The 12,991-nt window shown below is 42.7% G+C and overlaps 1 protein-coding gene across 2 annotated transcripts in view; it reads right to left on the reverse strand.

Moving 5' to 3' along the window:
• cabp7a (calcium binding protein 7a) overlaps positions 1 to 1,471 on the reverse strand; it is a 39,598-nt gene extending 38,127 nt beyond the window's left edge. The window contains exon 1 of one of the 2 annotated variants that reach the window (XM_079554257.1): positions 749 to 1,471. In XM_079554257.1, the coding sequence (XP_079410383.1) occupies positions 749 to 866 (118 nt within the window). In that variant the 5' untranslated portion in view covers positions 867 to 1,471. The remainder of the gene's footprint in view (positions 1 to 748) is intronic. The other variant, XM_079554256.1, reaches the window with a different exon arrangement.
• Positions 1,472 to 12,991: the final 11,520 nt, after the last annotated feature.

Below are 12,991 nucleotides of genomic sequence, written 5' to 3' on the forward strand. Positions count from 1 at the left end.
ATCATTGTCTCATGTAAAGCACTTTGTGACCATGTCTGTGAAAGGCGCTATATAAATAAAGCTCTTCTTCTTCTTCTTCTTCTTCTTCTTCTTCTTCTTCTTCTTCTTCTTCTTCTTCTTCTTCTTCTTCTTCTTCTTCTTCTTCTTCTTCTTCTTCTTCTTCTTCTTCTTCTTCTTCTTCTTCTTCTTCTTCTTCTTCTTCTTCTTCTTCTTCTTCTTCTTCTTCTTCTTCTTCTTCTTCTTCTTCTTCTTCTTCTTCTTCTTGGGGAAAAAAAGTGTCCCTTTCCGATGACATGAAATCAAAACTGTAATCCTTATCTAATATTGTCTGTCATGTCTTCAAACCATAAGCAAAGCATGGATATACAATTAAAATGGTCACAAGGCGTAATTGGTTGTCAGCAACTTCCTAAATTAGTAATACATTGTGCTCATTTAATCAGACACTGACGAGTCATTAATATATGGTTAAACTAACTATGGACATGTATGCAATAGCTTAGTTGGTTTGTAGTTAATTAGATAAAGCATAGAAAGTGTTCCAAGTCACTCTATTTATACAGCCTATTGTGAGTTGGATCAAGTCACAGTCACTGTACAATCAAAAACACACAAGCTGTGAGTGTCATTGCGAGCTGTCCATGGTGCTGAACAGCCACACCGCATTAGCATAACTGCATAATGAGCCCGTGTTCCACAAACGCCAGCTTTACGCCACTTTAGCATAAACAGGTAATTACGCGCTCACCTTCCACCTCGTCTTCGGGTAGGTTGACCGGCGCGCTGTACGAGAGGAGGTCGGGGATGGTGCACATCCCCCGGTACATCAACGTGGATGTAGGCCGATGCACTGGATGTATCGGCATTTTGGCTGCGACCTTTGACTGCCACCGGCGACCTCGTCATACAGAAGTGTCAGGTGAGAGGACTTCCCTCCACGCTCACGGCGCTAAGGATCCGAGAGAGCAGTCCATTGATGGGGGCTGAGGAGAAGTGTTACGGGGGAGGGGTGGATCCGCAGCACCCGAAAACCCCCGTTAGGTCAACGATGAGGAAATTAGGTATAAACTCTGAAGTATCCTACCTCATTGTGGTTTCATGCTTTCGAGACGGAGCGGTAAAAGTCACTGAAAACTAGCCCGATAAAACGCGCATGACCACAGAGGAGCTCCACATCAAAGTCACCCAAATGGCAATCCTCAGTTTCTCCTTTTCCCTCTGCGCCTTGTCTCCTGTTTTCTATTAGGGCATTCCCCGTTTCCACTTGTTGGATGTGCGCTTAGCGGGCGCACTCGCGTCTTCCCATTCAGCGCCTTCGTGTAATCCGCCAAGACCCGCGCGCGGGGAGAGCCGCCGTGCCTCCTGTTGAAAGCGTGAAACAGGTCTGTCCTCACAACTGCTTTGCTCGAGTGTTCGCGCACACTGTCTCCCACCGTCAGCGGAGAGAGGGGCGTTTTGTGAACCGCGCTTCACGTATTGAGTCAGTCCACTGTCTCATCGTCACGCTCTCTCTATCATCAAAGAACGCGCCTCCTTCGTATGCACACAATTAATGTCCACTATTTCCACAGAGTTTATGAGTGCCATATAGTGGACAGATATGAAACAGGCAAATTCACGATAATAAGAATGTTTGTTTCTCATAATACACATACAATAATCACCCATTTAAGTTTTTGGCCACTGATAATTAGTTTGAGTGCTTTGTCAGGGCTCGGAAAACATGATGACTTCAATTCGCTGGCTTATTGTCACGAAACCTCACTGGCTACTCTCACTAATGCATTAGGGCAAGCCTTGTGGGTGAAGAGTCTTGACCAGGGACACAAAGGCAGTACATTGAGTGGAGGAGCCTTTGCCCTGAAGCAGCATCGCTCTGCTGGGAGAGGAATACCTGTGACCAATAATGCAAACAATAGAGTTAAGTGGTGGTGGTGGTGGTGGTGGCGGTGGTGGTGGTGGCGGTGGTGGTGGTGGCGGGGGGGTATAAGATTGAAGAACCACAAGACCCACCACATTTTACAGAACTACGGAAGAGCATAAGGGATAAACTATTCGTAAAATTATGCGAAACAATCCCGGCAGTGGTCCTTTCACTACAAAAGACATACGACCAAGCACTGCCGCCCACTTCACTCATAAGTGGTTCCACAGATGACCACACTTCCTCCAAGTTTGGCTCTGACGCACTGCTTTCATTGTTTCAAGAGCCAGACCGCGTTGTTATTAAGAAGAGGGGATATTAAACACGAAACAATAGGACATGTTTTATAGCGTGTGGGTGTGAGAGTCACAGAGAGAGAGAGAGGAGAAAGAAAGAGGAAGCCGCGATGACTGTTCTATCAAGCGCTTCATCGTCTGCAGTTGTATGCTGTGCTGCGGCTCTGTCACTCTCATGGACACCCTTGGAAATAAGCTGGAGAGTTGTCACGGTTGGCGAGAGAAGAGTAGGCGGAGAAATGGCACTCACTCGTTTGGTGTGCTTTATACTGATATATGTGTCCAAGATCTTTGTTGTATTTAAACTTGAATAGGCTGTTCGGTTTGTCTTGCACGTTTTGGCGACAAGGCTGTCTCTTTATGTTAAGAGCTGGACAAAATTTGTGTAGGAATTGAAAGCGAAGTTTGGTATGGATAAATGCAAGACGAGCTGAGCTGAGATATGCTGTAAGTTTGCAATGCTGCGGATTCTGCTTCATTTTACAGTGTTCATTTAGTCTAAAGGATATTCAGAGGAGTGGTTGTCTCACATGAAATTATGTCTGACTCATTCAAATGACTCAGTCATTCATGCGAAAAAGTATGCAGTTGTTTGCTTTTTCATTTCCCCCCTCTTATTTAAGACAAAAAAATGAGATAGACATTTTGGACACTTTTTTGTGTTCCCATTAAGACTTATAATTTATACATTTCATTTTCATTTGGATTTCCATTTTTCTTGTTTAATCTTTTGTTCTGTGTGACCTGAAGCCGGCTCTTCAGTCTTTTACTTTTCTTCACTGCTAAGTAATGTTTCAAACCACTGTGAGTCTGAAATATAATTCGCAAATCATCTTTTTTCATCTCTTGTCAAAATTAGAGTGTAATCCACTGCCTGCCCAAAAAATAAAGTTGCCACACACAAAAAGAGTGGAATAATACACTGCGTTCCAAATTATTATGCAAATGACATTTTTCATAATTTCTAAATTGTCAACTCAAATGAGAGTCAGCATAGTTTTCAAGTCTTTAACTGGTCGAGGATCATTTAAATGTGGTTGAAAAAATGTCCTAGTGAAAACAGTATTTTTTTCAAAAATAAATATAGTAAAAACCTCAAAATCCACTGTTCCAAATTATTATGCAACTCATCGTTTCAATACATTTTAAAGCTTGTAATTAACTGAAAATGGTAATTTGTTGCATTCGTAGCATTAGGAGGTCATACTTACTGAAATCAAAAGCTATTTCAATCACAAAAATATTACCAGGTCAAGTTATATTTTACCAAAGGAGCCCTTGTGTGATAGCAGCTTCAAAATTCTTAAATCCATTAAACTTGTGAGTTTTTAGACAGTTTCTGTTTGGATTTCTTTGCAGGATGTTAGAATAGCCTCCCAGAGCTGCCGTTTGGATGAAAACTGCCTCCCACCCCCAGAAGTTTTTTTTGTTGAGGCTCCAAAGGTTCTCAATAGGGTTGAGGTCAGGGGAGGAGGGGGTCCACATCATGAGTTTCTCTCCTTTTATGCCCATAGCAGCCAGTGATGCAGAGGTATTCTTTACAGCAGGACATGGTGTGTTGTCATGCATGAAGAGGATTTTGTTAGGAAAAGCAGGGCTCTTCTTTTTGTAGCATAGAAGAATGTTGTCAGTCAGAAACTCGACATATTTTTCAAAGGTCATTTTCACACCTTCAGGAGCCTAAAAGGGCCTAAAGGGGCCGACCAGCTCCTCTCACCATGATTCTGGCCCAAAACATGACTCTACCTCTCTACTGACGTCACAGCCTTGTTGGGACATTGTGGCCATTCACCAACTATCCACTACTCCATTGATTTGACCATCCAGGGTTACACGGCACTCATCAGTGAACAAGACTGTTTGAAAATGAGTGCTCATGTATTTCTGAGCCACTGCAGCCGTTTATGTTCATCAGCATTCAATTAACCCTTTAGGGGAGGCCCGGATAGAAGGTTTATGCACAACTGCAACCTCTGGAGGGTCCTACACCTTGATGTTCGGGAGACTCCAGAAGCTTCAAATACCTGCTTGCTGCTTTGTCATCTGTTCTCTTAATCTGATGTGTTTGTCTGGCAGAAACCGTCCATATTGTGCCTTTATCTGCACAAACCCGAGTGTGCTCTGAATTATCCACAAATCTCTTGTCTGTACGATGATTACGCTTAATCTTTCATGAAATATCGAAGGTTTTCATACCTAGACCAAGGCATTCAACTATTTCACGCCTTTCATCAGCAGACAGACCCTTTTTCTTTACCATATTGCTTGAAAATGATGATCTGCGTAATAAAGTGGAACGCCCTTTTTCAGTAGTTTTTCCCTTAACTGGGCTTAACCTGGAAACTAATCATCCCAGGTCTCTGAGATTCATGTCAGTGATTCATAGAGCCCCGAGACACGATACCATCCATAAGTTTCATTATTATTTTTTATTTTTTTACCTTTTTGACACAAAAATACAATTTGCATAATAATTTGGAACGCAGTATTTAGTTGGACCACCTTTAGCTTAGATACAGCACATACAGTATTCGCTGTGGCATTATTTCAATAATCTTTGGCAATGTCAAAAGATCCATTTCAATTGAGACCCAAAGCCTTCTCCAGCACATCCTAAAGACTCTCTATGGGGTTAAGATTTTCACTCTGTGGAGGCCATGTGTGAAAAGGATGCCTTGAGCTACCTGAACCACTCCAGCCCAATGAACCCTGGCATTCTCATCTTGGAATATGCCCTTCATCAAGAAATATTTGTTGAATTAAACTAATTCTTCGTTTAGATGTAACAGTTTAATGTAGTTGGTTTCCGTCAAAACCTGAGTTTGAACTCTGTGCCTTCCACTCTTTCCTTTTTCACTTGCACAGGCACCAGAGAGCACTACCTGATGTAAAAGGTTTGTCAGGACAGCTGAACGTAAGTGTGGAAACACATTTACTTCCTTTGTATGAACGGGCCGTGCATGAAGTGTTCTCGTGCAGCACGGGGATCTCGGGTCACATTAGCACAAATTTCAAAAGCTCTTCTTTCTCATTGTTCTCTTTAAATACGAGCCAGTTTTTTGTCAGCTGCGTTAATAAAACATTGGCGCAAAAACATTCGATCACAATGTTGTGCCTTGATGCTTGATGTTATGAGCATATGGAGGCGGCAGCATGGGCGTCAAGAAGAAATCCATTGATGGAATAACCTGGTCATTCAGGATGTTCAGGTCGTGAGCTGATCATTCTTTGAGCACACAGTGTTGCTGAACCAAGACCAGAACAACCACAGCAACACCAGACCATAACAGTTAGTCATATTCCAGGTGGCGACTATGTTTATGTTATGTTTTTGTATCCAGTAAATTGTATACAAAACAAAATTGTATAATATGCTTTCAACTCAGCACATGTGACTTCTCAAATAACCTTCAAAACAACCCAAAGCCATGAGACTATGAGAGAAAAGCCACTTCATATTTCCCAGCCAGAGCCCGGACGTGATAAGAATCAGCTGGATGCATCTCCGCAAGCTATAATCTGTTACAAACTCCAAATCCTTTCAACTTTTTCCAAATGTCTGTTTTACCCAATCTCGGAGTGGAAGCGGATCAGAACACGCCGTTTGCTGGCTGGGCTTTAAAGCCCCGCAGACCAGTGCGGTGCCCGGGTGTGGTGCCTGGGTGTGGTGCCTGGGTGTGGTGCCTGGGCGTGTCGAAACCTGCTGGAGGCTCACCAAAGTGCACCGCTAACCGCAACCTTGGGTGACATGTGGTACCTTTTATTTCCAGGAAACAATTCAGGTAAACAGTGCTGAAGGAGGAGAGTGTGAAGGTCAGAGCACTTTAAAAATCTGTACACTGCTAAGGGCCCAGTCAGAACATCCCCACGGCTCCTTTGTCGCCACAGATGTGTAATGATTACTCCCTGTGGGCTCCAGGCGCAGGTTCTACAGAGACGAGCAAACCGCTGCTGCTGGCGTTAGCGATGACACAGTTTGAGTAGTGGGTTGAGTTCGAAGTGGTTCTGGGATTCAAACATTGACAGAAAACTGTGGATGTGGGTTCTGGATGTTGGATTAAGGGTTAATGCTGGTTTTGACACTGCACTGTGCAGTCTAAACTCCTGGTGGTAGTAAGAAACAAAAAAAAACAAATATTAACAATGCCATTTCAAAGTGTTTTTTTTCCCCTCTCATGAAAACACTTAAATTCTGAGCACATTATCGCAGCAGGAGCCAGTTTGACTCAGATAAACAGTTGTGCAGCAGTAGTTTTGGTGCCAAATGGTTGCAGTCATTCGAGAGTCCAATATTTCTCTCATTAAAACTCCAGATACACTCATTCTGCATGCAGGGCCCTGCAGCGCTCTGGCAGACAAGCTTCCCTTCATCTGCTCCGCACTTCTGCTTCCAACATCCTAAATTACTAATACTCACCCAAGAGTCGCCAAGCCATGTCGTCAAAGTTTGTTGATGCAAGTGTATTAGGCCAAGCATCTTAATCTCAAGCACAAGTACACACAGATTCACTTAGAAGATCAGAATTCATTTCAATTTCATTCGTTATGAATGACGATATGACGCCTCTGTAGCTTTAATACTGACACTGTGCTGTAATTGTTGAATAATACTATTACAATAGAGCTCATTTGCCCTCTCCAACTTTCCAAAGACATGGGTTGGGAGAACAACTTCTGGATAAAGTAGAAAAAAGTAGGTTAAAAGAGCAATGATGTAAAGAAGTAGGCTCATAATTATGTTGTAACCCAAGTCCTCAAAGACATAAAACATAAGAAAAATGTTAATTTCAGTGCTGTCATTCTCTTGGCCAAGATTGAGGTTACGGGGTTCAGGGGGTAAAGAGTTAATGATGCCTGGTGGATGAAGCTGTTCTTCATTTGGCTGGACCAGGCCAGTCTCCCCTCTGAAAGCTGCCCACTGAAAAGGATTTGAGGGGGCTGGGACTCTGGCTCCTCTCAGTTTGCGGTAAAAAATAGAGACCATTTTTGAACAGTGATCAGTTCTGTGGTATGTGCACACCCAGGAACTTGGCGCTAGTCACCATCTCCACAGCAGCACCGTTGATTGTCAAAGGAGTTTGATGAATGTGCGCTCTTTGAAAGTCCACAACAATCTCTTTAGTCTTCTCCACAGTTAGAGAGAGATTGCTCTGTGTGCACCACGTGGCAGGCTGCTCACCTCACTCCTATAGTTTGTCTCCATTGTCTCTTTGTTTCCGTTGAGGATACCCACTACTGTTGTGTTGTCCGCAAGCTTGATGAAGAGGCTTGAGCTGTGATGGAAGACTATGACTGAATAATTTAGGCCAGTGGTTTTCAGCACCGCCTGATTAAATGCAGTATTTGACCTTCCTTGTCGAAACTGAATGTCGAAATGAAAAACACTTTGCCAAAATGCATCACTAAATCACAAAAAAGTATTTGAGAGTATCACCTAATGAAGCCCATGTACCACGAGTACATGTACAATAGGGCAGGATGAATGAGGGTGTTTTTCAAAGCTCCTCTTACATAAACACTGTGAACACCGCTCTTCTATCAGTTATTTCTGACAGAGAATATACTCCTGAGAGACGCTCAGTTCTCCAGCCACTGCAATCAGACCTTTTTCAAAATTGCAAAAAATCTTTACCACTTTTCTGGCTTGCAGATCCACTTCATACTTTGGTTATCTAAATGTTAGAGGTCGACTGATATATTGGCCAGTCGATATATTTACTGTCAGCCAATATATGGCAGATAAAAGGCTGATATCTCTGGAACCGAAAGTGATAGATACTGACTTTTTTTTTTTTTTTTTGAAGGAGCTCAGTCAGACCCTTATTATGAGCCCTCCCACAACTCCCTAGGGCTCAGGAGAGCCGAGAAACATCATGGTGAATATCGGTCACAAGTTTGTACACCTCGGAGGCTCAGATCTTATTTTATTTGTTATGTTGCAGACTTTGGCTTATAATTTCGGAACCATAAGAAATAGAGTTATGTTTTTTTTGTTTTCTTTTTTAGAAGATGTTGATTTGTGTCTTGCAATCAAGCTCTCTCTGAGGTACCTACTGTACTAAATCAGCCCTACGCTCTATAAAGCAGCCTGCAATAAAATGCAAATGTAAATATTACAGTGGGAGGAAACAGTGAGTTCACTGTTTGGAATTTCTCACATTTCTGCCTAAATTGTTCATAAGATGTGGTCTTCTTTATCTTTATTAAAATCACAAGAATGAGAAAACAGTGTCTGCTTAAACTAATTTACAAACATTTACATTTGATCATATTTTATTGGCCATAACATGTAAACATTCATTGGACGGTGTGGAATAAGTACTGGCTGAGGATCCTCCAAGAGCTAATTAGACACATGTATGCAGACATTTAGAGTCAGGTGTGACTGATGTGTGGCTTAAAGCTGCCCTTCCCACTGAAAAACACACACCAGTTAAGAATTGTCTCTTGTTGAGAAGCATTGTCTGATGTGCACCATGCATCCATCAAGAATTATTGATTTGTATTAAGTTGGAAATGGTTACAGAACCATGTCTTAAAGTCTTGGTGTTCTTAAATCCACAGTTAGAAATTGAGACAGTTTATTTATTTATTGGTTTATTTGGTCGGGACAGTGCATGTTAATGAACACACATGGGTCTCATGCATGTAAACTCGCCACACTGGATTGTAGCCATGTGCTTATTTGCATCCGTTGTCCCACACTCTCAAACACACTCTCATTCATCCTGGCCTATTGTACATGTTTTTAGTGGTAGGGGAAACCGGAGTACCTGGCACAGGGAGAACATGCAAACTCCCCACGGAAAGGGCCCGTCCAGGTGGGAGTCGAATCCGGGACCTTCTTGCGTCATTGCTGCACATTTGCTCCAGAGCACTACTGGCAACATATTCTGTGAACTGATGAAACAAAGTTGAATTGTTTGGGAGGAACACACAACATCATGTGTGGAGGAAGGACATGGACATAAAAACCCTATCCCCACTGTGAAGTCTGGTGCTGGGAGCGTCATGGTGTGGCTTTGTTGCCTCGGGGCCTGGACAACTTGCTATCATCAATGGAAAAATTCATTCATCAAGTTTATCAAGACATTTTGCAGAGAAGCTTGAGGCCATCTGTCCAACAGTTGAAACTCAAAAGAGGATGGGTGCTGCAACAAGACAATGACCCAAAGCACAAAAGCAAATCCACTTCTGAATGGTTTCAGAAGAATAAAACACGCGTTCCGGTATGGCCCAGTCAAAGGCCTGACCTAAACCCCATTGAGATGCTGTGGTATGACCTCAAGAACCAGACATGCCAGGAATCTGGCTGATCTGCAACAGTTTTTTAAAGCGAAATGGTCCAAGACTCATCCTGATTGAATCTAAGGGTGTACTCACTTATTCCACGCTGTCCTGTGAATGTTTACTTATTATGGCCAGCAAAAATATGAGAAAACGTAAATGTTTGGCTGGTATTAGTTTAAGCAGACACTGGTTGCTCATTCTTGTGATTTCATTAAAGATCAGACCACATTAACGAGAGATTTAGGCAGAAATGTAAGAAATTCTAAACCTCCCACTGTATAAATCACTGAAAAGTACCAACCTCTACGACTTTAGTCTTGTCACATTCTGAGACAGGTGGAGAACACCTTGAAACGACTGCAAGAAGAAAGTGCTGAGTTGAGCTCAGAGCATCCGCCGCACCTGATTGAATTGTCTCAGATTAAAGGGAGCGCAAGACAGGCTGCAATTTGATGTCACCCGTGTTTGAATGATAGATATGTATTCTTTTCTTTTTTTGTGAGGATTTGCCAACATTCAAATAGAAGATGTGAAAAAACCTCTGCGGTGTCATCTGAGTTCACCGGTAAAAAAGAATGTCACATGATGCCAGCTCTTCGGTCCGGCCCATCTACCCCCCGGGGATAAAGACAGCATTTGGGTTGTCCTTGGCCATCGAACACAGCACTGAAACGTATTGAAGTGAATAATGGCTTCTTCTGAGGGCCCATTCAGCTGCTGCTGGATTATGAGCATGGAGCCAGAAAGATGCACACAGACGAGGGGCAGATTGTGTGTGTGTTTTTTTTTTTGGAGAGAAACAAAGATAGATGTGGTAATTTCAAAGCACTGTGAACCCAGGTAATCCCCATAGTCTCAGAGAAGTTTTATATTTCTATGGAATCTCTAAAATATTAATCGGACTCCTTCATCGAATTGCTGATGTCTCTATCTGCCAGGATCGAAGCGTCATAGTTACATTGTAACGTGTGTGGTCACTTTGCGCAGCACGGCTCAAACAAGTGAACGGCCCCGGAAGTTGGGACATGTTTGGGACAGGTGTAAATGAGCCAGAACTGTGGAAATATTTGCGTTAAAGGGGAGTCGCAAACTAATAGCATCTCAGTTTATCGGGTCACACCGTGTCTGTACTACAGTCATGATTCCATAATAAATAAATGGGCAAATAATAAATAAAATGTTCTCACTGAGGAGGGTCTGCACCTGCTAAAACATCATTATACCAAACTGGTATTGTTTAACAGCCCTACTCCCCTCAGAGGAATCATTATCCAGCGTCCAGAAAAACCTAAATTATTATTGGAAATGTCTTCAAATAAAACAATAAACTAGTGCAGATGACACATTCACACATTATTGGGTGAATCAAATATGTGAGATTTTCTGCTCAGTGTTGTTGTGCTATAAACAACTGCCTGTCTTATTTTTGTTTCAGTATCCACGTTTGATTTATAGCTTTTCTTGTAAAGCTCTTAAACGCTTTTTACTTGTCAATTTTCAATAATGCCGTGAAGGCTACATGCAATTTGCACAAGGGTGTCTTATAGTATTATATAACATGTGCACGCTGACTGAAGTCTTACATCACTTTTTTTTCCCAAATATCGCCTCAACGCTGGCCCATTTCAGACTCCACGGGGGGCACTGCTCAGAGCACATTTCTGCAGTAAACAGATGACCTGCTGCTGCCATTCTTCTGAGTCAGACGAGCAGAGCTGGAGTCTATGAAGGAGAAATACATTACATAGAGGCTGCTTGTGAAGGGGGCAGAGGATCAGCATAAGCCGCACTGCAGGCCTAAACACACACTCTGACTTGTTTGGCTTGTGTTTATCTTCGCGATATGCCCTTCACTCTTCCTTCCTCCTTTCCCTGCCTCGCTGGGCAGCCTCAAGCTGGACCCTACTGATGGCTTACAGAGGATGTCAGAGCCTGTTTGAAGTGCTGTGGAGCTATTTGGGGAGTTTCCACCGGGAGCACGTGGGGGGAGATTTGGAAGAATGGAAAGCTTCTTTTTGGGGAGGATAAATAACTACAGTGTCAGCTACCCCTGGTGGAAGAGAATGAGTCTGTATCCTCCCTGTTGGACAACATGCTCTTCATCTTTCCAAAAATGAGTCCCACAAGTCTTTGCAGGAAGCATACACTCAAACTGTTTACCATGGCATCAGCTTTGATGTTATCGTTTCTTTTTCCGATTCTTAAAATAAATGAAACAAATGTCTGTCTGTTGCTGTTGGATGGGCCCATATCAGTCCCCATCAGGCTTATAAATGTTTAGATGCCAATGTTTTCAGCTAAGATATCACTTGCAGACCTAAACTCATTGTGCTACTGCAAACCGGCCAGCCCAAAGGATAGAAGCTGGCTGCAGGGGAGGTGATGGAGATTATTTACTCCAAAAATGTTAGGAGTAAATGAGGCAGAATTAATCTGTGGAGTTAGCTCAGCGCCTGCCGAGCATCAGCCAGAGCCGCTCATTAAAACTCCCTGTGTGTCTGGCTATCCCCCAGTCATCCTATGAAACATTATGTTGCATTTATGCTACATGGATCATATTTTTAATTATTCTGTTGCCCATTAGAACTGGCCCCGCCCCTTGTACTGGTACCAATTGGACGCAGAAAGAAAGCTTGTAGACTTAACTTTGAGTGCTGTGCCTCAGAGACATATGGGGGGGCACAGTAGCGCAGCAGTTAGCGCTCGTGCTTCACAGGAAAAAGGTCCCGGGTTCGATTCCCACATGAACGGGGCCTTGCTGTGTGGAGTTTGCATGTTCTCCCTGTGTCTGTGTAGGTTTACTCTGGGTACTCTGGTTTCCCCTACCACTAAAAGCATGTACAATAGATTTCCCTCTGGGGCCAGGACTCCCCTGTAAAAGAGATCCCTGGTTAAAGAAAGGTCAAATATTTTTAATTAATTCATGGATTTTTTGGGGTTTGGATGTCCTGTGCGCTGAATCAACCCATTATATGCAGAAAGTCTCTGGCAGTCACTACACAGCAACTTGTTGCTGCTAGCTGTGCTGCTACTTTGTCATTTCAATGTGCTGCCAAAAGAGGGTGACAGCAGGTTCCTCACTGTAAACACAGGCATTATTTTATAGTCTCTAAAGCTGATTTTCTTTCTTGTAGTGGATTCAAATTTGTTTTGTCCTACAGTATATTGTAAAAGCAGACATTTGTGAAAAAGCCTCTTGTGGGCGCTCGGCATCTGACAATAGATTGTTGTTCTTGATCATGAACTAGCAGGCTAGTTATGGCAGTATGACAGTATTGCACTCTGAAAGTTGTGAAACGTGCTTATAAACTCATCCCAGTGAAGAATTGGGAGAAATTGTTTGAAATGCATTGCTTAAGAATGAGTTTGAACCACAGCTAAGAATTGTATGCAGCACGTGCGTATTTGTCTGGTATAGGGCAATTAAGTAAAAATAATCAAAGCAAATGTGTCCAAATATACTGTATTTGAAAAAGCCTGC

This window comes from Gobius niger (genome assembly GCF_951799975.1).
Source record: "Gobius niger genome assembly, chromosome: 1".
Classification (NCBI taxonomy): domain Eukaryota; kingdom Metazoa; phylum Chordata; class Actinopteri; order Gobiiformes; family Gobiidae; genus Gobius; species Gobius niger.